Below are 24,802 nucleotides of genomic sequence, written 5' to 3'. Positions count from 1 at the left end.
CCATGGTTTCACAGGAAGTGAGTGGCTGAGCCACAAATGGTACCTGGATCTTCTGAGCCCCAGTCCTGCGCCCTATCCACTAGATCATCGATCCTCTCGTAGACCAGCATGAACATGGAGAGCTATATATCGCAAATAAAGACAGGCTGCTCACCTGCTAGGGAGCAGAAAACTTTCTAACAGTCTGCAAAAGCCTTTTCTACACCAGGTTTCTTTGCTCCAGATTTCCCATTGTTAGCCTCAGTGGTTCAACTCCCCTGGAGGTACCAGCAGTTCCAGCACGAATATAGACAAGGCACTGGCAACAGCCAGCATTTTGACCACTGTGTTATGTAATAATGAGAATACCTACCTCTTATACCGCACTCTTCATGAATAGATCTCTGAGTGCTTTACAAAGCATCATTGCCATTTTATAGATGGGGAAACTGAGGCACAGAGCAATACAGAGACATGCCCTAGGTCACCCAGAAAGCCAGTGGCAGAACTAGGAAGAGACCCCAGGTCGCTTGAGGCCCCAGGGTCAGACAGGGAGGTCACCCATCTGGTTTTAACATGGACAGTCTTCTTTTTGGGTAGCTTGTCCCCACCTAGTACTCAGATAAAAGTGGACGTGGTGCTGTCCGGTATCGGATGGGGGACACCGTTTGAAAGAGCACGCTGCTCTGCCGCCCCCACTAGCGTGACTTTGCATGCACTGTGTGTGTGGGAGGTCATGCCGCGGGGGAGGGGGTGCCACGCTGGCTGGGGAGGACCCATGTCATTCCTGGAACGTCCGTCCGGGAATGCGTGAGTGGCCACCCTAGGCTTAGAGGACTTGGTGCTTTAACTCCCGATAGACACCAGGAATCTTGTCTATGGGGAAGCTCGCAGCTACTCCACTCCCAGTGTCTCCCAGCAAGAGTCGCTGCAGGTAACGGAGCAGGAGCACTAGCTGTGGGGCTAATATAAACCTGACCTTTTCTCAACAGCACCTTTATTGTGCAAGGAAACAGCTGGAAGACCCTGCACGCTATCTGTACACTGGAAATACCTCTCCGAGCAGCGTGTCCTTTTATTTTTGGACCTTTGTTTAAAAGTCCCGTACCAAAAAAACAACCTGAAGTTCTCCTTGCAAGCCCCTTATAAAGGAAGCTGCATCTCCCCCAAGGAGTTGGGCTCTCACTGCAGAGCATTGCTCACCAGGCTGCCTGCAGGCCCTCTGCTGCTTTTTCCGTCAGCATTTCATCTATATAAGGCAGAATCATCTCTTTCCCTGGAGCCCTCTTCCCCCCCCAACTCTTGTTCTCATATCCCAAACTCCAGCGTCCCACAGCTGGGCTGCTGCCACAGGCTCGCAGCATTCTTTTGCCTTGTATGGCCAAATCCTTGGGGGTGGGTGGGAACAAATTAGGTAAACTCCATTCTCCATTGGCTGCCTTTGCCATATGACCCAGCTCCTTCCAGCCAGGGAGATTAAAACAGCTAGTTAATTTCTTCTATTTGCAGGAGTCAGAAACGCCTTTGGGATCTCTGGGTTTTTAACCGTTTCTGACACAGGTAAGAGCTTTTTCCATTGATTCACTTTCTATGTGGTGTGGTTTCCTGGGGGCAGCTAAGGTGTGTCACGGATGAAATCAGAGGGTGTGGGAAGATTCCCAGAAAACTGAGCGCTTACATTTTCCGGTCTCAAGTTAAAAGCTTCCAGCAGTTTTAGGGATGAACACAAGTTAGTGGACCAAGACCAGAGCTCTGTAGCATCAGAACCTCTCAGGGAAAGAAGTGGGATCCTGTCAAGAACACCCTCTTTGCTGAAATAGACTCTGATATCCTGAAATGGGTTGTGTGAGTACTTGTCCTCCATCACAGGAAGGGGTATTCTGGTAGAGGGTTCCTGGTGCTTTTAGCATTTCACTGCAGAAAAGGAAAGAAAGTTGGAGTCAGATAAGAAGGCTGCCCACTGTGCTGTCAGAAGTTACATGGGAGGAAATGCATCTGCGCTGTGGCTAATTGTTTATCAGTCTAGGAAGCAAATACACATGCATGGAAGGAAATAAACCCAACCTATGTCTGACTTCTTATACAGCTGGCATGGTCTGGGACGTGGGCAACACCCTGGAGCAGAGCCCTCAGCAGGGGATGGGAACTTGAGGAGTGCAGACACTTTGCTGGTTGTCTTCTCACAATGCCAGTTGCCCGGTAGAGAGATTCACGTTCCATGCCGTCCTGTCTGAGCCTGCATGAGAAGGGAAGGAAACCTCCAGATCTGTATTCCAGCTGCTTAACCTCTTACCTTTCCTCAGGCAAGATGTTGAAGCAAGGTGTGCTTTGGGGGGCAGGTGTATGGTCTTGGGTGCTGCCGTGGCGGGGTCTTTGCCTACCAACACCTGTTACGGCAGCAAAGAACCCTGGCAGGCGTCCCCAGGGAGCGAGAACAGCCGGGCGAACCCATGCAGCACCGTCACCGCTGGGATGTGACAGGAGGGAGACAGTGACAGTAACAGGAGGAGCTCTCCACTCTCACAGCAGGGCCCTTACCCTGCTGAGCACTTGGCTCCCCCAGACAGTCCCACACGTTTGGGAGTAACGACTTGCCAGAGTAAGTAAAGGCTGCGCAGCCTGGCCCCGTAGCCATAACAGAGATGAGATGAGCAGGTAGAGCATTGATGACAGAGCAGGACACAGCCGTGGTTACTGAACCGCTGACACGCAGCCTTGGCAGGCATTGACTGTGCTCTCTCTTGGGGACCGTGGAGCGCTCTATTAGTCAGGGGGGCTTCTCCCAGGAAGCGTCAATCTCATATAAGCAAAACCGGGCCTGGAATCAGAGCTGTTGTGAGCACATTGCAATGCACTGAAACAAGCTGGGCTTTTCCGTCTGCTTCCCTGCTCTGAGCTTGCTGTCGGGGCCTGCCTCTGGGTTTCTTGGGCAAGATTCATTTTTGTCTGGAATGTTGTTTTCTCCCATGTCCTTCTGCAGATGGCACAAGACAAGATCCTGGCAAACATGTATACTGCCCTCTCTCAGGTGATCCCCTAGTGATCTTAGAGATCTCCTTAGTGATCTATTGAGTGATCTGATGTTAGTGGCGGATTAGCCACTGGGCCAATGGGGCCTTGCCCAGGGGCCCCGCGCATTTGGGGGCCCCTGGAAAAATGGGCGCCCCTGCACCCCAACCCCACTCCCCAGCTGGAGCACCTGACGGGCGGAGCAGGGCAAGCCCCCAGGCCCTGATTCCATTTCCCCAGCAGGAGCATGCTGGGGGGGAGGGAGGGAGGGAGGAGGGAATGACTGCAGGAGCAAGGGGTGGGGAGGGGCCCTCGCTTGCTCTGGCCCAGGGGCCCCACAAAACCCTAGTCCACCCCCTGCCTGAAGCAATAAATTCTCTTGCGTAAGAAAAACTTCATTTACCTCCCTTTTGCTCTCTCAACCCTAAAGCCTGGTCTACACCTAAAACTTCAGACAATCTAGCTAAGCTGCTTAGGGCTCTGAAAAACATCGCACGCTGAGCAGTGAAGTTAGGTCGACCCAACGTCCTGTGTAGGCACAGGTAGGTCGCTGGAAGGATTTTTCCATCAGCTTAGCTACCCCCCCTCGAGGAGGTGGATTTACTGCAGCGACGGGAAAAACCCCTTCGACTCCACGGCAAGTGTCTCGCGGCATTGCTGCAGCTATGCCGCTGAAGCGCTTGTAGCGTGCACCACGCCTGGGGTAACTTTTCTCCTATTCAGACAATGCCCCTCAGAACCCGAGATCAGGCGGCTTCCTAGTCCCAGGTGCTTTCCACCATCGGGCCCCTTGCTGAGTGTCTGTATTTGGGGAATGTTAGAGGGGTGTTAAAATAGTGTTGAGAAGGCTCTGTAACATGTAACCCTGGGAGGAAGAGGAGGCAGGGGCAGCGTTGGTCAGTGTGCGGTGCGTGTATGAGACAGCTCCAGGAGTGAACAGTCACTGGTTACCAAAGATGGCTGTGTTTCCTTGGGCATTTAAATTCTTTACCCATTGCTGTTGGCATTTTCTGTCGCCAGTGGGAGGAGCTAAATATCTCGCTGTGCTCCCAAATCAGTGCTTAATTTGTACCAGGGCTCTGGGCCTGGCCGGTCACAGCCCCGGCACCTCTGGGCCTGGCCGGTCACAGCCCCGGCACCTCTGGGCTTGCCGCATCAGTTATGAAAGTAAAAAAGGTTGCTTGAGCCCCGGCACCTCTTTCATTATAAATTAAGCACCGTCCCAAATCATCCCTCTCTCTCATTTGCCTGGGCCAGGTTCCCCTCCCTCGGCATAGCCCAGTATTTCTTCTAGGAGGGAATAAAAATCCAAGTTCAGGATCTTCTGCATGGCAAGGACAAGGTCACCAGAAGCCCCTCCCTTAAAACCCAGGGTAAACCGTTTGCTCTCCAGAGCTTTAAAAGGAACATATAAAAGGTTATTTCAGACTGTTCGGAGAGTGGCCAATAGCACCCACCCATCCCCCTGCTCCCAGGTACTACACCCAGACCCTCATGAGGTGGGCACAGAAATCCAGCTTTGGTTCTTGGCTCCCAAAGGTCTTGCCCAGGAGCTGGCTGCATGAGGGCACAGAAAAGGTAGTCGGGGCCCTTTCCTTCTTTATTCAGAAAGAATTAACCGTAGCGCAGATGCCTCCTGCTCAGCGGGCGCTGGGACTGTGGGGGCTGTTCCTTATGGAACAGGCACAGGAAAAGCCCAGACTGGTCTATTTTGTGCTCAGCTGGAATCAGATTGTGGCATCCCACACAAGGATCGTAGAAGGCGAAGGGTCCCAATGGGCTTTCGTACACCAAGGATCCCCAAGGGAGGGGGGGTGGCAAGGGCAGTGGCGTTGCTGGTGAGGAGTTCCTGTTGATTTCTGGGGTGGCTTCTATCAGGTGACACTCCCTGCAGCAAGGATGATCAGGCCCTCTGAAGACACCGTTTGTGTGGATCATGAAAGAGCCACAGTCACGCTCTGGCAAGCTTTGACTGGTGTATTATTTTATCAGCAACCCCATTAATCTGCCCTGAGTTTCCTTCCCCGAGTGGGGCTGGCAGCCTGCAAGCTGGGGTTAGCGGTATTTTGTACCTTTAAAGTGCTGCCTACACAGTAGTAACTCCTCTACCATCACCCCGTTTTACTGAGCCACAGAGAGGGGTCACATCCTGACCTGGGGCTACACAAAGAGCTGGGATTAGGTTTTTGGGGTCCAGCTGCTCAATCCTGCACTCATCCCATGCATCCACACAGCCTGCTTTGAACGCCTTCATCTTCCTACCCAGCCTCCTCCTGATTCTCACTGCATAGTTAGCCTGGGCTCTTACCTTGGTGTTGCCCCTAACCCTCTTCTCGTCCACACACAAAACCCTCTTACCCAAGTTCGACGGTGCTTTCAACCTGAGCTAGCTGGCCCGGCTGGGGGTGAGTTAGAGCCTGGGTCCTGCTTTCGCTCAGAGCTGGTAACACGCCGGCTTTGCAGTGTGGATGCAGGCTAAATTGTGGGAGGGCTGGGTGTGCTCCTGTGCCTTCCCACAATTCCCTGTGTGCCCAGAGGACAGACAGGATCTCCCATAGTTTGCTGGGAAAGTGTCAGAGAATGGCTCAGCTCACTGCAGCACAAAGAAATGTGGGAGAGGCCCCCAGAAGCCCTAGCTGACACACACACGGGAGCACAGCACCAGTGAGGACACAGTCGTTCCAGACGGACTTTGCAGTGTGGCTGCTCACACCCAGGCCAGGCTAGCCCTGGTGCCAATCGCCCAGTGAAGACACACTCTCAGCGACGCCACGTTGCTGTGGCTGATGTCACAGTCGTTTGCCACAGTGCGGGCAGATTGTGGCATCAGTAGCTGGGGAAGGAGAGGAAACGGCTGGTTTAAAAAAAAAAAAAAAAAGGGCAGGGAATGAGGGGGGATCATCTTGGTGCCCAAATACCGTCCTAGTTGGGTCTGTGAGAGGTGTCTCACTGGAGCAGTCAGCAAAGCATATTGGGAAAAGAAGCACATCTCATGTGCCCCAGCAGGTCACACCTGGTCCCCACTGCCGATATCTGAAGCTTCAAAGGACAACAGGAATCCCTCACCATGCAGCTTTGGGGATAGTGCTCCCTGCCACCGTGCAACTCAGTGCCCTGCAGCATGACATCTGGTGACCCCTCTGTTACCTGAAGTTACTTGTCATAATGCTTTACAACCCTGTTAGAGTGGGTGGCTCAGACCTAGGGCAGCAATGGGGCTTGCTCACTACGCCCGATCTGACAAAATACTGCTTGGTCCTGGTTTTGAACGTTCTGGCCACAAACTTCATTGATCTGCTGAGAGTTTGACTGGGTTTTAGTAAGAGACCGGATTGTTTCCCCCAACACTCAGCGGAAGGTGTCACTTACACTGCAAGAACCTAAGCTGGGGTCATCCCGGTCGTTTGGTTATTTATCCTCACGCCCCCATGAAGCCCAGCGGAAAGTTAGCAGAAAACAAACCCCGCCTTTCACTGGCTTTAGATGCCGACCGTCCAGCCTAGCCAGGCGGAAAGGGGCTTTCAGCAGCATGTGGCAGCAGAAAGAGAGGGGCTGTCAGTAGCAACGTGCAGAGTGCTGCATGCAGGCCCCAAACTGCTGGAAGCCCATGGTCAACATTTTCAAAAGGGAGCCCGGCCTGAGGCTCCTTACAGAGGCCTCATTTCCCAGAAGAGCTGAGAAGCTGCCCTCAAAAAAGCAGGTGTTTAAGGTGTTTCACATTGGGCACCCAACCTCACTAGCCGCTTGAAAATCTTGGCCTATATGCCTATACCTGTGGGCCATCTACACTCCAAGTCTCACGGTAGCAGGGCACAGCTGCCTTGCAGTGCTAGGGGTGCCCATGTTCTAACATCCCTCTTTGTTTGTAGCACCGATGGGATGACACAGTGATAGGATCAGGGCAGCTTGGTTGGTATTACAGCTCAGTCCAGCTGGGTTGTTAGACTGCACCTCAAATCCACCCTCTCCCATAACTGTGTTGTCCCATCCACTCCACAAATAGAAACTCTGGTAGAATAGACCCCCCCCCCCCCAGGCTGTGTCTACACTAGAAGTTTTGCCCTTTGAATTTCCCACCGTTGCAGCCCCAGAGGTGGTAGCAGTGGCTGGCACCATAGTGTAGGCTAGGCACTGCTTTTATTGACAGCAGAGCTATTCTGAGCTGGGTTAGATGACTTGGTGTTAAATCCACCAGTGGCAGCCACTAGGCCACCTACACTGGGGCTCTGAGTGTTGCTTGCACTGGTGGAGCTGAGCCAGCGCTGGCAGAAGTGGGAAAGGTTTGCAACATTTCTCCAGTGTAGACAAGGCTTGAGTGGGTCCAGGTCCAACCCCAGCTACCTTCCTACTCACATCATCAAAGCAGAGGGGGGGAAGCAACTGAATTACTGCTGGTGGCTTTCTTCTCCTCCCCCTCCTACCTTTGTGGGTGTTTCTGACCCTAGAGAGACCTCCACCTTGGCTCCCTAGAGGGCCTGTACACCCGCCTGCAAATATCAAACCGCTTTCCTGAAAGGGACCTTGTAGCCATTGAGCTACAATATAACCAGGGACGACAGAAAATGGGAGTACACATAGCAGACTCTATAGCCAGGCCTATTGACACAATGGCTCTCAGAGGTGTGAACTCCCCTGCTCTCTCATTCATCACAATGACACATTAACACTGCAGCCCACTTATTAACTTTACCTCTGAAACACTAAGATTGTTCACCATTTAATTGCTGATCCCCATAGGAGGAATGCTCAGCTCAGGGGCTTGGCAATATAGACCAGATGTCGCCATCATATTTTGGCCTCCTTGGTGCCTGTTTCACACACGCACCTCCCACATCCATCCGTCTGTTTTGTTTGTCTGTAAGCTCTTTGGGGCATTGTGTTTGTACAGCACCTAGCGTCATGGGGCCTCCATCTTGGCTGAGGCCTCTAAGTCTCTCTGCAGTGCAATTAACTATTAACAACCCCAGCAAAGCAATAACGTTGCACATTTGGACTATGCCAATAAGCAGACACTGAGTATTCAGATGGCTGAGATCTTCGCTACTGCTCTTAGAAACTAATTTACAAGCTTTTGAGGCTCTAGCTCCTGGAGTTGGAATGCTTGGTCCTAGTAATATTAGGAGCAACGTCTCCATGGGTTGCTCCAGCGTGGGGCCCTACTATCGAGACAGAGATAACATACTGCAGAGGGAGCGAAGCTCCCACAAAAGAGAAGAGAATGATGGCTAGATCCAGTGCTTTGGAAGTGCTGCTCACGGAGGAAGCATGGTCAAGCGGATTATGCATAGGGCTGGAGACGTCTGCGTTCTAATCCCACTCAGCTGCTGACATATGGCTTGACCCAAAGGCCACTGAAGTCAGTGGAAAGTCGCCCTTTAACTTCAATGGGTTTTCAATCCTTCCTTACCATTTGGCCGACATGACTTGCCTATTTTCAAGCCTCAAACTGGGCACCCAAACTCAGTGGCGACTTTGGAACAGGTTAGCCTTCCCCTGTACAGTATTCACACTGGGTGAGAAGGTACTCTATTGTAAATAATACCCCACCAATTACAAGCCCTCCTTCAAAGTCTGGTATCCACATCACAGTTGTCCCAGATGATTAGCAAGTGCTGCTTGTACCCACTGGGCACAATACCTGGGATGAGGGCTTTTGTTCAGGTCTGGCTAAGTGGGTGGCATCTACTTCAGTTTTTCCCCATAGTGAATGGGAAGCCACAGGGTTTACAGCTACACCAGTTCATCTGGTCCCCTTAACTCTGCAGTGCAGGGTGTTTGGAAATGACCCAAAAGTCCCTGCTCCCAGACACAGTGCTGGGAACTAGGAAAAGAGTCCCCGAGAATATCGGTACAGACACAGTTGGGCGGCATGTGGACATGCCAAAAGAGGGCTGTCGAAAACCTCATTGCTGCATGGATGTGTTGACACAGTCCAAGAACAAGCCAGACAAATGGCACTTCCCTGCCATCACACCCCTTTTGCTTTAGGAAATTGACCCGTTTATGCCATGTGATGCTTAGAACTGCTCACCCAGATGGCACCAGGTTTTCAACACCGGTACAGAAGAATGGTCTTCTGCCAATTTCCTGCATGCATGAAGCTGTTTCCAGCACTGGTTCAGGAGAACCCATTATTAATTACCATTGCCAATAGCGGGCTCAACTTCCTAGGGTAGCTGGGATGACAGCGTCCCATTGACTGCAACGGTTTAGATGCTCTGAAGTGCAGTTGAGGTAAGCTACTTGATCTTTCCCTGGTCAGCTACATCATTTATTAGGTGGGTCTGTTTGCAGAAACCCTCCAGGAATTAAATAGCTCTATGGAGACTTATGGTGTTGTTTTAAAAAGCTAGAATGTTGTGAGTAAGATATTGAGCATTCTGCCAGGGAACATTTTGGTCTAAGGCCCCTGAGCAACAAAACTCTGTGCCACCAGAACCACGTTCCAGCAACATAACGAGAACCGTGGAGCAGGGAAAACGATCCAAGTTCTTTTGTCCCCAAAGCACCAAGGGTGCAGGGTAATATTTGGATAATGTTAATTCACAAGGTTAGAGCGCAACCGGTGTTTATTTTCCTAGCCTTTTGCTACTTTTTGCAGTGTATTTTTAAGGTGTTGTACAGGCCTGGTCCAAAGCCCGTCACAGGCAACAGAAGCCTTTCCAGTGACTTCACCGGGCTGTGGATCAGGCCCCAGGTGATTCGTGCATCTCAGTTGAACTCTCCTGTTGGCAGACTGGAGTCTCTGCAGCCATCTGGACCTCCAGTTATTGTTACAGGGACCCAGCATGTGCTGGGTGCTCTCCAAGACATGCAGATTGACACTGTCGCTGCCACAAAGCGCCTGACAATCTAACTGGGGCATGACGAGCAGGGGCATCAAGCAGTGGGAAGGGGGTGGGACGAGGAAGGAGGAGATCAGATGTGAACATCTTAGTGCTTCAGTTATGTTATCATCTCCCCGTGGGCCTCGGGGGAGGAGCAAGTGTTCTAGGAGGAATCTGAATGGACCAAGGTGGCAGCTGGGAGGACTTGGTTACTGTCCCTTATTCATTCTGTGCCATAGATTTGCATGGTGCTAAGGGATGATCACAGCCAAGGAGTTTGCCACTCAAGGGAGCCCTATTCCTACACCTTTCCTCCCACTGATTAGCACCCGCTTGCCTACATAGTCCCTCGAGTGCAATGCATTGCTCATTGCAAATGAGGGCTGCAGAGTCAGGCCCCATGTTGGGCACCACATCCCGAGGTGATGACAATCAGTGGGGAGGGCGGAATAAGGAAAGGGAAAGGGGAAGGGGTTACCTCCATTTGTGAGCCCCAGATCGTTAGCTGCAGGAATGCAGGATGGTCTGTAAATGCTACTGCGCTTCCTCCAGCTCGCCCCATGGAGAAGGGCTCCTGTTACACTTCCCGCTCTCTCCCCCCACCCCCCCCCGGCCCCTGCAGCTCTTGGCATTGTGGGTGAATACATGTCTATAGTAGGAGTAAAAAGAAAAGGAGTACTTGTGGCACCTTAGAGACTAACCAATTTATTTGAGCATAAGCTTTCGTGAGCTACAGCATCCGATGAAGTGAGCTGTAGCTCACGAAAGCTTATGCTCAAATAAATTGGTTAGTCTCTAAGGTGCCACAAGTACTCCTTTTCTTTTTGCGAATACAGACTAACACGGCTGTTACTCTGAAACCTATAGTAGGAGTGTATTCCCCAGTGCCCAGCCAGAGGGCAGAGAGCTTCTCCTGGGAAGTCACTGTTAGGTGCTCCAAGTCTTCTCCCTGCAGTCAGTGATGTTGCACCGAGAAACATACCCCCACGTCGCAGCGGGCACAGGGCAGCCCCCAGGCCAGAGATGAGCCGGCACCTCTCGGAGGGAAGCTGTGTTACCGGATTGGCACGTAAATGTGTCATTCCTCTGAAAGGGGCTAACTCGCAGTACCATTTCCCTGGTTGGAGCCCTCCCCAGGCTGTCCAAACACTAAGGTCTCTTGCAGCGTTTCCTCAGTCTAGAGCTGGGGCCCGGGGCAATAACGGGTGCTCTTCATGTAGCAGATATAAGGGGCAGGAGCACCAGAGCACGGTGGTAAGAGGCAGGATGAGCAGATGGGTTCAGGGAAGCAGCAGCAGGAGATTGCTGCAGTCACGACAGCCCTGCCCCAATGCAATACTCAGGGGCTCCCTAGCCATGTCAGTAGGTGCTGGGGTGCAGAGAAGTAACGGCGGTAAAACGGCGGTTGGGGCTCGGAGGCCTGTTGCGCCACATCGGTGGGGCCGTCTCTGGCCAACGCAGCTCCAGCGAGAGGAGGCTGCTCCCAAAGGATGCTAGTGTGAGACAAGGGCCAGGCAGCGGGGAGCGCTTTCAGGCTCCATGGTGTGGTTCACAGCCCTGCACCCTGACTGCCCTCGTGCCCCCCACCAATGCAGCTTCGCAGGGAAGGGGAACAGGAGCCGCGAAAGAAGAAAGAAAGGGGGAAATACACCGCAAACAGAGGAGAAGAAAGAAAATAGAATGAGAGAAGAAAAAACAGGAGTGAGGGGCTAGGCAGCAGCAGCTGTGCCACGGCATGGCAGGAAAGGCAAGTGAAGGGTGCCCATCCATCACCTGGGGATAGGCTCTCCTGCTCTGGGTGCATCCTGTCCAACCTTGGCTTGCAGACTCTGAGGAGATCCTGGTCCTATGGTTGTCCCAAAGGCCTTGTTAGGTTTGTCAGTAGCAATGTCCCAGCTGCAAAGCGTGGATGGCCTTTCCCAGAACAGCTCACATGAGGTGGCCAAAACAGCCGGGGTGTGTTTTCTGGCACATAGCACTGAGCGGCATCGTGCAGCCTAATGCAACATGACATGGTGCCTTAACTGCTTTGTGTCCCATGCCACATAAGCCAGGAACGCAGGCGGGCGTGTTCCCCAGCCTGGCATAGGGGTCACACACCAATCATAACAATACTCTACACTTCCCCCCATGGAGCTCAAGGCTCTTTCCAAACAGGCATGAATTCAGCCTCACACCTCCCCCCGCACAGCAGGTGCGTGCTAACGTCCGCACTTCACTGATGGAGAAACTGAGGCACAGAACAATGATGTGACTTGCCAAAGGTCATTGCATGGAAGGCTATAAACAGCATACAGATCTCCTGACTCCCAATTCTGTGCTTTAATCACTAGGACATTCTGAACTTGATCAGCCAGCAGGCCTGAGGCACAGATCCATGCACAAGGGGCTCGGAACCAGGAGGCCCCCAGTTCTCATCCTGTCTCTCCTGCTGGTGGTTGAGTTATGCTAGGCAAGTTGCTTGGAAATGTGGGGCTAACCATCTGCATTAACTCTGGGTGCCCCACTTGAGACATCTTAAAGGAAGCGGTCTGGCTTGCAGAGAAGCACCCTAGTCTCCCGCTGAAGACAATGGCAGTTGTGGGTGCACAGCACCTCTGAAAATCAGATCCTTGACAACTCAGTTTGGGCACCCAGAATGAGGGAATGCTTGGAAATATGGGCTCCCGCCTCTGCCTCAGTTTTCCCATCTGCAAAATGGGGGTAAAATGCACTTGCTGCAAAATGGGGTGATGATACCAACCTACTTCCCCAGAGGCGTTGGGAGGACTCAGCTGTGTGAAGCACAATATAAGTGCCCAGTATTGTTGCAACTAACCGGTTAGTAACATTACCGGGTTACGGTCTCCTGCGATGACGGTGAGGGAGAGGAAGCAGTTGTGACTCATCAGTGCCATCCTGTGGCAAACATAACAGTGGATTCATCCCTAGCTGGGGGCTGTTACCTGCATGTAGTGAGAGGCTGTCGCAGCTTTAAACTGTCTCTACCTCCAGCTGCTATGAGATTGACTGACTGAGCCTCTGCTGGAGCCCTCTTGCTGCATTAGGCAGCTGGGCTTTGAACTTGCTATTGCTGTGGGCCTAGTGTTTGCTCCTGCTGTACAGGCCTAGCAGCTGCCCCAAGGCCTTGTCTACACAAGAACACTGCACTGGTTAATAGGTGAATTCGTTTACAAATTAGGTCAGTTAAATAGGTGCCAGGTCCTGGGTAGTTGCTCCTGTCCCGGTTTAAGAGTGGCTTACCGCAGTTTAGCTGAAGTCAATAAGGAAGACATGTGCTAAGCGGATATACGACACTCTTAAACTAGCACCAAACCCTTTTCAGTATAACCAAGTCAGTTTAAAACCACACCTGTAACCAAACCACTGCAAGTTTGTGTGCAGACACGAAGGTAGAAACCTCCAGGGGTCAGGAGGTTCCTGGGACCTTTGGGATCATTGACCTTCCCCCACCCCAGCAGCAGAGTAATGAGTTTAAGCTCTTTTGACAGTGCTGTGCAGGTTTCCTTTGCGGCCGAGGACTGAGAGGTTTATGGAGCGGTTGCTTTGTGAGAAGTGCTCACCCACAAGTGATAGGGTGTTTGTGTCTTTTATCATGGCCCGTGTGAGTTCATTTGGCAGCCACAGTAACTCGCACTCCTGTTACAACAGCCACTGCGGGGTGCTGGTATTCCCTGGCCATGATTCCTGCACCCACCCACAGCTCTCTGTGGAGGTAATGCATAGGCCCCCCGGAATGAAGGATTTTTCCCTGGAGAGGCAGGCGACACCTGTCCTACCTCCCCTGTGCAGGAGCCTGAAAAGGGGCAATGATGACTCGAGTCCCTCAGTTGGCAGGTGAGGTGCAGCCATGTGGGAATCGGTCAGTTAGGGTGGGCTGATGATGGTACCCTGAACTGAGCTCTTGGGCGGTAACTGACCAGGTGAAACGGACCAGGTAGGTGGGGAGTCCATCCAGCAGCAAGATGCGTTGCACCACTAGGGCATACCAAGCAGGCGATGTGACTGGAACTTACCAGAGCAATTAAATCCCTAAGCAGAAGATCAGAGGAAGAGCCACAACCAGGCTACAGGGAAAAAATATTCAACTATGAAGCAGACTGCGGACTGTTCAGCTACTGAAGATCTGGGGAGAGTAGCCTGTTCCCACCCAGCTGATACAGTAACTGGATAGTGAGTCACGTGACCCGTGCAGGAATGATGGGCAGGCACCTGGCTGGGGGCAATCCCCAGCCAGGGCGGTCGCTAGGAGACCTGCTGGGGTTTAGAAAGCCGGCCTGGCATGATGGTATCAGCAGCCCCCATGGCAAACGCTCAGCAAAGGTGCCGGCATGAAGGGGCCAGGCCTCTCCCCTGCAGGCTGCAATGCTACACCCTGCTTAGGAGCTGGGAGACATAGTGGCTGTTCTCTGAGCTGAGCTCTCGTGGCCTTGCTAGGGGAGGGGATGGGGGCAGCGTGGGTGAGCTCAGGGCCAGGTGTTCTGAGATCTGTAACTGTTAACCCTCTCCCTGCTGTGACAGAGCCCACCCATGCAAGAGTGGCTGCTGCTGTCCTGCACGGGGCTGCTGGACATGCTCATTAGGCCATCCTGGGTGTAAATCAGAGCCCCCTCCCCCCGATTACAGCTCAGTGTGCTGGAACCCCCTAGCCCTAGGTCACAAGCTGCTGCTGCGAGGGTGAGCCCAGCTCGGCAAGCCGCTCTCTGGCGAAACAAAGAGGGCAGGGGGCGGGGATTGGAATGCTAGGAATCTGCAAGGAGCAGATAACCAACTTCCTGCTTGTTCCTAACAGGGCCTGCACTGGGAAGGCAGCCCAGAGCCCATGTCTTCGTTTGTGAGCCTTTCTTTGTGCGTTTAAAGTGTACAAGGCAAGCAGATCACTGCAAGGCTTTGTGATGGAGGGGAGGATGGCCAGGCTCTTGCCCTGGTATTGGGAACTCTCTGCACATCTATAACCCCTTCCGTGCAAGAATCCTAAAGATGGGGACACTCTGCCTGACCTGAGGGGTTGCCCTTGGGCTCAGGGGACTGGGGTCAGTAACAGGCAGCTCTGCAGCACGCCATCTGCTGGGCCCCCTCTGACCAGGGAGCCCCACTCTCCCCCGTATCCTGAGAGATGCTTGTCTATTGCACAGGGCTCTTCTGGTTAAGGATGGGCCAAATTCTGCTTTCAGGCACATACACTAGAGGTGGTGGAGTTACACCAAGCTTACACCCGCAGCAATTGGGGCAAAGTCTGGCACACTCCAAGTGCCCATAGCATGGAGTCCCTCCCTGGAGGGGCGATGGGGGATTTGTCGCATAAGCCCCATGACACTTGAGACTTGATCCAGGACCCTCACAGCCCCTAGCAAGTTGCTCTAGCAGGGGAGGCGGGTCCCCATGGCGGAGCCAGGGGCAGCTCTACCAATTTCGCCACCCCAAGCAGCCACCGCCGAATCGCCGCCTCCACAACAGCAGCGGAGCTGCCACCGAATTGCCGCCGCGGGACACGGGCGGCCGCCCCATTCTAAAAGCCGCCCCGAGCACCTGCTTGGAAAGCTGGTGCCTGGAGCTGGCCCTGGGTGGAGCTGCTGGATGCTCAGCTAGAAGCCTCTCTCTGCAGACTGGGCTAAAGAGAAAGGCCCCAAAGGACAGTTTGGAGTCTGAGACCAGCGGGTACAGCTGGTGGCCTGGTGACCGCACGCCAGAAGCGGCTGCAGGGGCAGATCTCGGCCGAGAAGGCTGCTAGCTTGGTTCCTGGAGTATTTTTCTCTTCTCACATTCTTAATGTCTTACATGGAGGGAGCGTGGGTGGGTCAGTGTAAGAGCGGACTCTGGAAAAGGCCTAGAAAAAGGCCAGTGTAGATGCAGGCAGAGGAGCAGCTCCGCCTGTGCGTCAGCAGCTGTAGGGCCTGGAGGCGGGCGTGCTAGTGCAGGCTCCTTACAGTGCTGTCACCATTAGCCCTGCTCAGCGCCAGCTCAGACGGCCCTGGCGCCTACCGAAAGCAGCGCTGCCACCAGGGCTCGGACTGGTGCTGGTGCAACCACGGGGAAACTTATCTCCAGTTCGCTGCCCTGTAGGAACCTCACATCAGGTTGCGGCTGTTCACGTTCATGGCACACAGAGAAAAAATCATAAATACTCTTGTCGGAAGGTTGCATCGTAGCACGACGTCATTTCTTAGAATTTAGACTCCTAAGGCACAAGAACCAAAACCAGAGCGAGACAGCGCAGAGAGCCACCACTCACCTCCACGCTGACTTTCTGCAGACTGCACCAGGAAACCCAGACCATCACATGGCTTCCCTCAGAGACCCCTAGGCTGCAAGCAGGACCTGGAAACCCCTTACAATTTAAAGTGATGTCTTGTCATTTTAACAATTTCCAATACATCACAATAACTAAACTTCCCTGCCACATACAAGAGCAGTGGATCTCACCCTCTTCCATACCATGCCCCCATGCAACCACAGAAAACAGCTTCAGCCCCACCCCACCCCAGAGCTATAAGGAGACATGGTCAGGGGGAACCCCATTTTGCAACACAAAGGGGCATGAGCTGCTGAAATTCACAAGGGACTGTTCTACCTGCTGGGGTCAGTGTCGGAATTCAGGGTCTTCTTCGGGGGGAGGAAACAGGTGTTTGCTCTTGCATCCATGCACCAATTACAGCAAAACTGAATCTAAGGGAGTAGTCACCCCTAGCTTCCCCTACAGTCATCACTTTGCAAGGACCACAGGATGATTTACGAGCTAATTAATTAAATCACCCCCCTCCTGTGTGATGAAAGTTAGGGAAATATGATTATCCCCATTTTACAGATGGGGAAACTGAGGGGGCAGGGCAGTTAAATGACTGGTCTGGTTGCAAGGCCAGCAGCCAAATCAGGAACAGAACCCACATGGCCTGTCTCCCAGCCCTGCCCCTGCTGAAATCACTCAGATAGATTGCTCCACTCCATTCCTGTTGAGTCTGTCTGTTCCCCTGCTTTCCCTGTCTCACTCAGGAGGTAGATCACCAGCTGCCAAGATGTCCAGCAAGAGAGCCAAGGCCAAAACCACCAAGAAGCGCCCCCAGCGTGCTACTTCCAATGTCTTTGCCATGTTTGACCAGTCGCAAATCCAGGAGTTCAAGGAGGCTTTCAACATGATTGACCAGAACCGCGATGGCTTCATCGACAAGGAGGATCTGCATGACATGCTGGCGTCTCTAGGTAACAAGTGCCAATCCAACAGGGTGCCTGCACTGGTCAGCTGGTAGGCCACAGGGACTGTGCTTGGGGAACTGGGAGTAGCCCTTTCCTCCTATAGGTATTTGACAGTTACTCTATGTTGAAGGTCTCTGACCTCTTCAGACCTCTCTTCTGCTTCACCCTCCTCTTTAAATAAACGATCCCCTCAGGGAAACTGGCAGCACAGTTCAGTAAAGGCTGGGGCTTGTCTATCCCAGGAACTCTTTGCACTGGGGAAGCAACACTAACACTGCTCCACCAGTGCAAATCCCTAGTGTAGGTGAGCGACACAGGTGAAAAAAGTGACTTGCCACAGCGGGTGTCACTTTTTACACTGCTGCAATGTGTCTGCACAAGGAATCTGTACTGGTACAGCTACGTTGGTGCAGAATACTCCCCTGCAGATGTAACGCTGTCCCTGGGTTGGTGTGTCTTTGGGAATCAAACACGGGACCTCTGGGTCTGAAAGCAGGAGCCTTTACTCCTTGAGCTAAGAGAGCAGAATCAAACTGCTATACACACGCTGGCCACTGGGGGGGTGACAGCTACCTGTTCGTTGTGGGTTATGTAGGTGAACCCTGTTCTTCTGCTGCTCCACTTCCAGCACCATCACCCTCTCCAGGGAGAGGCCCTCAGGAGTAGGGGTGGGAAAACACTCCAGCCCAATCCCTGTCACAGTCCCCTCTATGCAGGGAAATGTGCCGAGTTCTGGATCCGCACCCAGCTATTGAAATCTATTTGAGGCCACCCCAGGGTGCTGCCCCCCAGGGCCAGACAAAACCTTTTACCCACCCCTTTGGTTGTGTTAGCCCAGCACTCGTGATCTCTCCCTCCCTCTTCCACCGGCGGGGCTGGACGGGATGTGACTCAAAGCTCCGCTCCCTGCCTCACCTCGGCCACTTGGGGTTCCACGGACCCGAGGCCCGACTGTTTATAGCACAGTCTGAGCCACGGTGGCTCTAAAGACTGTCCCTGTGTTTGGTTTACTCTAGGATCTGCCTTGACTACGTTGGCTCCCTGGTCGTGGCCCAGAGGGAGTCATTGGTGACTGAGGCCAGTCTGGGCTGCAAATCACCTGCCTTCCCTTGCAAGAACCCTGAGGCTGAGTGGCAGCACCCTGGGGTGGGGGCCAGTATCTCTGGGGCACAGCAGAGCCCCCATTGGCACAGGGTTTCCCATCCCTGTCCCAAAGAGGTGTGTGTAAATGCAGCCCCCAGGCCATGCTAATACCTTATGGGTCCTGATTCCTGCTTGTTGCTAGCACAGGTCAAGCTGCAGGGCAGACAGGGCTCTGGGCTGTAAGAGAGAAGCCAGGTAGGCTGAAATACAAATATTCTGGATGTGGTATAGAGCCAGCGCCCTGGAAATCTCACCACATGCTGCAGGGGTCTCTCCCCTCTCAGGGCATATAGAAAGTGGCTGATTATTGTTTACGTTTCTACTGCAGTAGTGTCCAGAGGCCTACAGGTTGGGCCCCACTGTGGTTGGTGCTGCACAGACAGCTCCCCAAAGAGCTTCCTTCCTATCCCCCTCCCACTGGGTTTTGCCCTTGAATGTCTTCCCCTTCCCTTGTCCTGTGTTAAGGCCCACCCCCCGCCCCCCAAATATGTGCTAAACCATTCATCCCTATGGACCATCCTTTCAAATCAACCTAACCACGTGGGGGGAGCGTAATAACTGGAGGCTTCTCCTTAAAGTGCCAGCACTGAAATAGTTAATACAGCTACTTCTCGGTTAGACCCATGTTCGCAGCCCTTTGGTGTGGAAGGAGCAGGCCCCACCTCTCAGCTGTTTGTCTGTGGGCAGACGCAGGCCCAGTCAACACTTGAAAAGTTTTACTGGCATGGCTCTGTTGGGCAGAGGCGGGCGGCGCACACATGTGTGTTTTTGCCAGCACAGTTATTCCAGTAAAGCTCTAGCATGGTGATAGTGGTATAAGGCTCTTTATGCCGGCTTTGCTGAACTGCAGTAAGCTACACTGGTCTAAGCACTTTAATAACAGTATAATTGCACCCACACTTGGATTTTGGGTTTTTTTCCCCTTTTACTATCATTAAAGTGGCAAAACATAATGTAGACAAGGCTGCAGGAAAACAGCATTGCCTTGGGCCATGTTCTGAAGGTCTTTGGAAGAGCTAATACTCCTCCTCCTCCCTCCCCCAATTGCTTGCATTCAGCTAACAATAAAGGAAATGCCAATACTCCACAAGAAATCGCAGTGGTGGGTATTTCCAGGACACCGAGTGGGGAGACCTGGGTTTCTATTCCCAGCTCTGCCATCAAGTCGCTGTGTAACCTTGAGCAAGTCCCTTCCCTTCTGTACCTTAGTTTCCCCATCTGTAGAAAGGGGACAATGATTCCCCTGCCTCCTTAGTAAACTGCACGGAGATCCATGGGCGAAAAGGTCCACGTAAGCACGAAGTATTATTACTGTTTGTACCCTATTGCTCATTACTTCTCCGCTCTGCCCGAGCACTAAAGTTCACAGCCACAACAGCCTGAGCCGGAGAGGAAGGAGGGTTATGGGACTGTTTTCTTTGGAGACGCTGCTCTCCAGAGCTTTCGGAAAGGTGTACGTGTGTGACTGAGATTCCCAGCCAGCGCTGCCCTGGCTTGTTTAGCAGGTCAGCCAGCACAAAGAAGGCTCTCTGGGGATAGGAGCAGAGCCCAAGGCTCCAGCTCGTTTTGACTTGCAAGGTTTGCCAAGTTCCCCCACCCAAAGTTCTTTCTGCTTAGCTGCAGGCCAGGTAGATTTCAACCTCCTCTCTCCTCTTTCCTTCCTGCCTCCGCAGTCCCCACCACCACCCCGGAGGTCTGTCAATTATTGACCTGGCTACCAAACCTGTTCTGAAGTCCTAGTGCAGCCAGGAGGCAGAGCTCCCCCCATTCCCCACCTAACTGCACACACAAGCGAGGGGAAGAGGGGCTGGGCTCAGACTGTAAAACGTGTTTTGAAGCCGGGCACAAAGAGAGCTGTTTGCAGCTGCACCCACCAGAGGGCACTGAGCTGTACAGGCCGGCTCCCGCTGAGGGAAAAGCGGTCTGATGGAATGGGAAGAGCTGAATGAAGGGGTCTGGGTGAGGAATAGATTGTCAGACAAGGTTGCCCCTCTCTCTGGGCAGCAGGCAGGGGCAGACTGGGATTCTCTCCACTCTGCTGGTTAATCAAACTTCCTGGGGGACACGTGTCAGGAATTTAGCTTCCCCGGAGGCCAGTCGTTCCGAATTTGCATGCCAGCGCTCCAGCCCTCAGGCTGTCGGCAGTCATGCGGTCCATGTCCTTGAGCGGGCTGGCGGGAACCCTTATGGTCCCGTATCTGTGGTGAACCCTGCTGGAAAGCAAGTGGAGTGCTGGCACGGCAGGGACACACGTGCTGGCACGACACAGCTTTCTGATTGTGACAAATGGATGCCCTGGGTGTGTGAACATGGCCGAAGCAAGCCCATTTAGAAGTGAAGACAAATATTCATGAGCACTTCTTTGCATTACTCGGCTGGCCGAGATACTCAGTGAGAAACGCGAACCCATAATGTTTTCAGAAGGACCTAAGGCCCAGATCCTCACGGGCGTTAGGGAGCTGGGTGCCTTAATACCTTTGAGGATCTGGGCCATTGACTTCCAAAGTGACTGAGGCACTCAGCAGCCTGGGTCTCACTGGAAGATGGGACTCGGGTGCTTTTGAAGAACTTAAATAGGCCCAATGGCCTGTGATGGGCTATTAGATGGGGTGAGATCCGAGTTACCCAGGAAAGAATTTTCTGTAGTATCTGGCTGATGAATCTTGCCCATATGCTCAGGGTTTAGCTGATCGCCATATTTGGGGTCGGGAAGGAATTTTCCTCCAGGGCAGATTGGAAGAGGCCCTGGAGGTTTTTCGCCTTCCTCTGTAGCATGGGGCACGGGTCACTTGCTGGAGGATTCTCTGCTCCTTGAAGTCTTTAAACTACGATTTGAGGACTTCGATAGCACAGGTGTGAGGTTTTTTTTGTAGGAGTGGTGGGTGAAATTCTGTGGCCTGCGTTGTGCAGGAGGTCAGACTAGATGATCATAATGGTCCCTTCTAACCTAAATATCTATGAATCTATGAACTTACCTGCTGCTTTTGTCCAGTCAGGACACATGGGGTTTAGAACGGGGGGGGGCAGAGAAGATACAGACTGGGGGATCCTCCAGATGCACCCGGAATGCAGGCTGAGGGCCAACCGGACCAACTGCTTAAGGTCCCCGATTGTCTGACTACACAGAAAGATCCAGTGAGATCCTGGCCCCTCCATGCTGACATTTCTGACCAGCGAACAGCAGGGCTGCGGGCCTCATTTCTGCCTCCCAAAGAGCGATTTTGGTGTCCCCGAGCCATGCGCTTGCCTTGGGTTTGGGTCTAATCTAGTGATTAGAACAGGGACCAGGGAATCGGGACTCCTGGGTTCTAGTCCTGGCTCTGTCACTGACTTGCTGGGTGACCTTGGACCAGTTGCTTCACTTCCGTACCTCAGTTTCCCCACCCGTAAAATGGGGAACAATCATGCCCATGTGTCACGAGGCTTTAGTCATGTTTCAAGCACCCAGAGCCCCTCAGCTGAGCAGGCATAGGAGTGCAGCGGCTCACCCTGCGCTGGTTCTGTGTGGCAGGGAAGAACCCCACTGACGAGTACCTGGAGGGCATGATGAGCGAGGCGCCGGGTCCCATCAACTTCACCATGTTCCTCACCATGTTCGGAGAGAAGCTGAACGGCACCGACCCGGAAGACGTCATCCGCAATGCCTTTGCCTGCTTCGACGAGGACGCGACAGGTATGGTAACGGGGGCCAGGCTGGCTGCTCTGTCAGCCCCACGCCAGCCAGGGATGCTGGGCTGAGCCAGCCAGTGGAGCAGGCTCCCAGGCAGAGGTGTGTGGGGCTGGCCAGGGTGGCTGCCTTTAACCCAGGGCTGAGGGCCCGGAAGGGAGAGAGGCTCCTATGTACCATTGAGGATCCAGGCCTAAGCCAGTTTTCTGGGGCCCATCCAATGCCCAGCCCAAACGAGGAGCCTTTTGCTCTAGTTCAAAAGCCTGGCAAGCTCATAGAGTGGGACCCAGCATCCTTGTCCTCCCTTGGTGTGTCTGCAGAGCAAAGGCATGATGCTGCCTTTGCTCAGAGCCACCTGGGAGGGGAATAACGGGGGGTCCGAGAGCTGCGATTGAGGGGCACTGTCCAGGCTGCAGGATCACAGAACCACTGACTCAGAAAATGCTGTCTGCTGAGGGATACCCTTCCTGGAGGGGATGCTGATCCACTGAGCTCCTTCTGAGACCCACGCTCTCCCCTTTCAGCCCCTCATGAATCCCCCTGGCAGTGTGAATCCCGGGCGCGAGCACTATCCCACTCCCTGTGGCCTCCAGGGTCGCTTTGCACACTGCGCTGACTGGGAAGAGGCCGTCCTGTTCCTAGGGGGCTCAGATTTGAATCTCCGGCCACCTGTTCACGGCAGCTCTCGTCCCATTGGGGTGCCACTGTTAACATTTGCAGCCCAGTGTCCTGGGTCCCTGTAATCACGACACCATGTAGCAAGGGCTGCCAAAACCTTGGACCAGTCTCTTTAGAAACACCCCGTTCTCCCGGTGCTAGGTCATCCTGGGCTGTCCCTGGCCAGTGCTTCCCAGGAGCCAGTTCAGAGTTCTGTTCCCCGGCTCCATTCGCTCGGGCACTCCAGCTGCATTAACTCCACCTCCTTTATCTTTCCTCTTCCCTGCCATTCATTGCCCCCTTGCAGGTTTCATTCACGAAGACCATTTGCGCGAGCTGCTCACCACCATGGGGGACAGGTTCACAGACGAGGAGGTGGACGAGATGTACCGAGAGGCCCCCATCGACAAGAAAGGCAACTTCAACTACGTGGAGTTCACCCGTATCCTCAAGCACGGAGCCAAAGACAAAGACGACTAGAGCCGAGAGGCGCCCGTCCCACCTTCTGTACACATGCCGTGCCCCTCCTCCCTGAGCACCCGTGCTGCCTCTGGCCCAGAGTCCCAGCGGGCCGACCCCATGGAAAATGCCTTAAAGCACATGACATGAGGCCTTAACCCTGCTCTGCATTAGGGACGAGCTGGCCCCCACACAAATGCCCCTCCCAGGAGAAGCTGAATCTTCACACTCCCGTACCTCAGCCCTTCGAGCATGTCAACCATTCCTAGCCTCAGTTGATCCTGTTCGCAGCACGTCAGTCCAGGTGGCTCCCATTCCCCCAAAGATCTGACCTCCTGAATTCAAGTGCTGTGTGGAGGAGGTGACCAGAGGAAAGGGGGATAGTTACCATGGGCTCAGCTCACCAGTGCTGTAGCATCTGGCAATGTGCATATGATCCATGGCCATCCAGAGTGTAAAGCCCTGAGGGGGCCTGTTGAGGTTGCTGCTTAGCCCCTGGCCATTGAATCTCTTCCCAGTGACGCCACCCCGACTCTCTCCCTTTATTTCAGAGCAGGCTTATACTGGAGCTACAAGTTCTGTTCTTCTAACCCACTGGGAATACCTCCTTGCCCTGGCCCTGCCTGCCTGGCCCCATTCTGCACTCATAATAATTTGCACTTAGATAGCACCTTTCATCTGAGAATAGCAGAGCACATGGACCCCTGTGTATTTTCCCTGCCACGCTCCAGCCTGTCTGGCACAGATTCTTGCAGTGGGGTGGACTGGGAGGGGTAGGGGTCCCTCTACTGGGTGGTGCTGGTGGTGGTCAGGGCTGCATGGTAGATGGCGCATGCACACAAGGCATTCCGGGGGGTGGCTTTGCCATGCAGAGATCTTGCAATCACACCAGCTAAGGGTGGTCAAACCATTCTGCTGGGGATTAACATTTGTGCATCTAATTAGCCCCTCTCAATGAGGAACAATAAAATCCTGCTCTGCATTTTACCTTGTTGACAATGTTTACCCATAATCCCCAGCGGCTAGCCTGCCATTTCAGGGCTGACTTTCTCCAGTGTTGCAGTCCATAAGACAAGAGCCCTCTCCACATTAAGCCAGTCACAGCTGCTGTCACCAGTATGGGTCTGTCACCCACTGGAATGAACGAATGGAAGTTCCCAATGTGCGCGCTACACTTGGACTCAAGAGACAGCAGAACATGGGATTTGCCAGAATGGATATGAGCCTTGATCCATCCAATCCCAGGTCCTGCCTCCCATCTTGGCCAATATCCAGGGCTTGAGAGGCAGGTGGGACCTACCCAGGACACACCTCACCAGCTGTGCCATGTTGGGTATGTAAAGTAGAAAACTTCCTGCATTCCACTAGACAGCCATTTTCCACCCTGACACACATGCTTTGATCACCCCCCTCTCCTTACACACAAACTCTCAGATATTACCCAGCCTGATTCCCAGGGTATATTACGTAACATGCAGGGGATCATAAACCCATATAGACCATCTCCATTCATTTTCCAGCAGTTATTATCCAGTACAAATCCAGATCCTCAGAACATTGACAAGGAAAGAAATATACAACTGCCCCCTCTTTTTAAAAAAAAATGTTTCCTATTTGAATAATTGTGTTTTGTGGCTTTAGAATCTGTGATTTAAGGGATTCAGAAAATTGAAATTACTTATAAAATATAAAGGATATAATACCAAGGAGTGCATGTGCACAGTTACCTTATTTACCAGGTCGTATTCTTGTTTTACTGCACGTGGTGGATTTCTGTCCTTGATTAACTTGTCCTAAGCAGTCATCTGTAGCATCAGCTGGGGTGGAAGAGCCCGCTCTGATGGGTCATCCACTGCGTCCTCCCAGTGCT

General features: G+C 53.1%; 1 protein-coding gene across 3 annotated transcripts; it reads left to right on the top strand.

The window, feature by feature from the left end:
* Positions 1–1,402: 1,402 nt before the first annotated feature.
* MYL9 (myosin light chain 9) lies at positions 1,403–24,602 on the top strand. Of its 3 annotated transcripts, none has more exons than XM_074970264.1 (5): positions 1,459–1,539; positions 2,066–2,282; positions 16,806–17,012; positions 21,661–21,822; positions 22,781–24,602. In XM_074970264.1, the coding sequence occupies exons 2-5, from the start codon at positions 2,198–2,200 to the stop codon at positions 22,951–22,953; spliced, it is 627 nt and encodes a 208-aa protein (XP_074826365.1). In that variant the 5' UTR covers positions 1,459–1,539; positions 2,066–2,197; the 3' UTR covers positions 22,954–24,602. The 3 variants fall into 3 exon arrangements, with proteins under 3 accessions (XP_074826366.1, XP_074826365.1, XP_074826364.1); XM_074970263.1 differs by having other exon boundaries at positions 2,066–2,300; XM_074970265.1 differs by lacking the exon at positions 2,066–2,282 and having other exon boundaries at positions 1,403–1,539; positions 22,781–24,600.
* The last annotated feature ends 200 nt before the right edge of the window (positions 24,603–24,802 follow it).

Source organism: Natator depressus, chromosome 13 (genome assembly GCF_965152275.1).
Source record: "Natator depressus isolate rNatDep1 chromosome 13, rNatDep2.hap1, whole genome shotgun sequence".
Classification (NCBI taxonomy): Eukaryota; Metazoa; Chordata; order Testudines; family Cheloniidae; genus Natator; species Natator depressus.
Note: the sequence above shows the minus strand (reverse complement) of the source record. Positions and strands in the feature narration are given on the sequence as shown.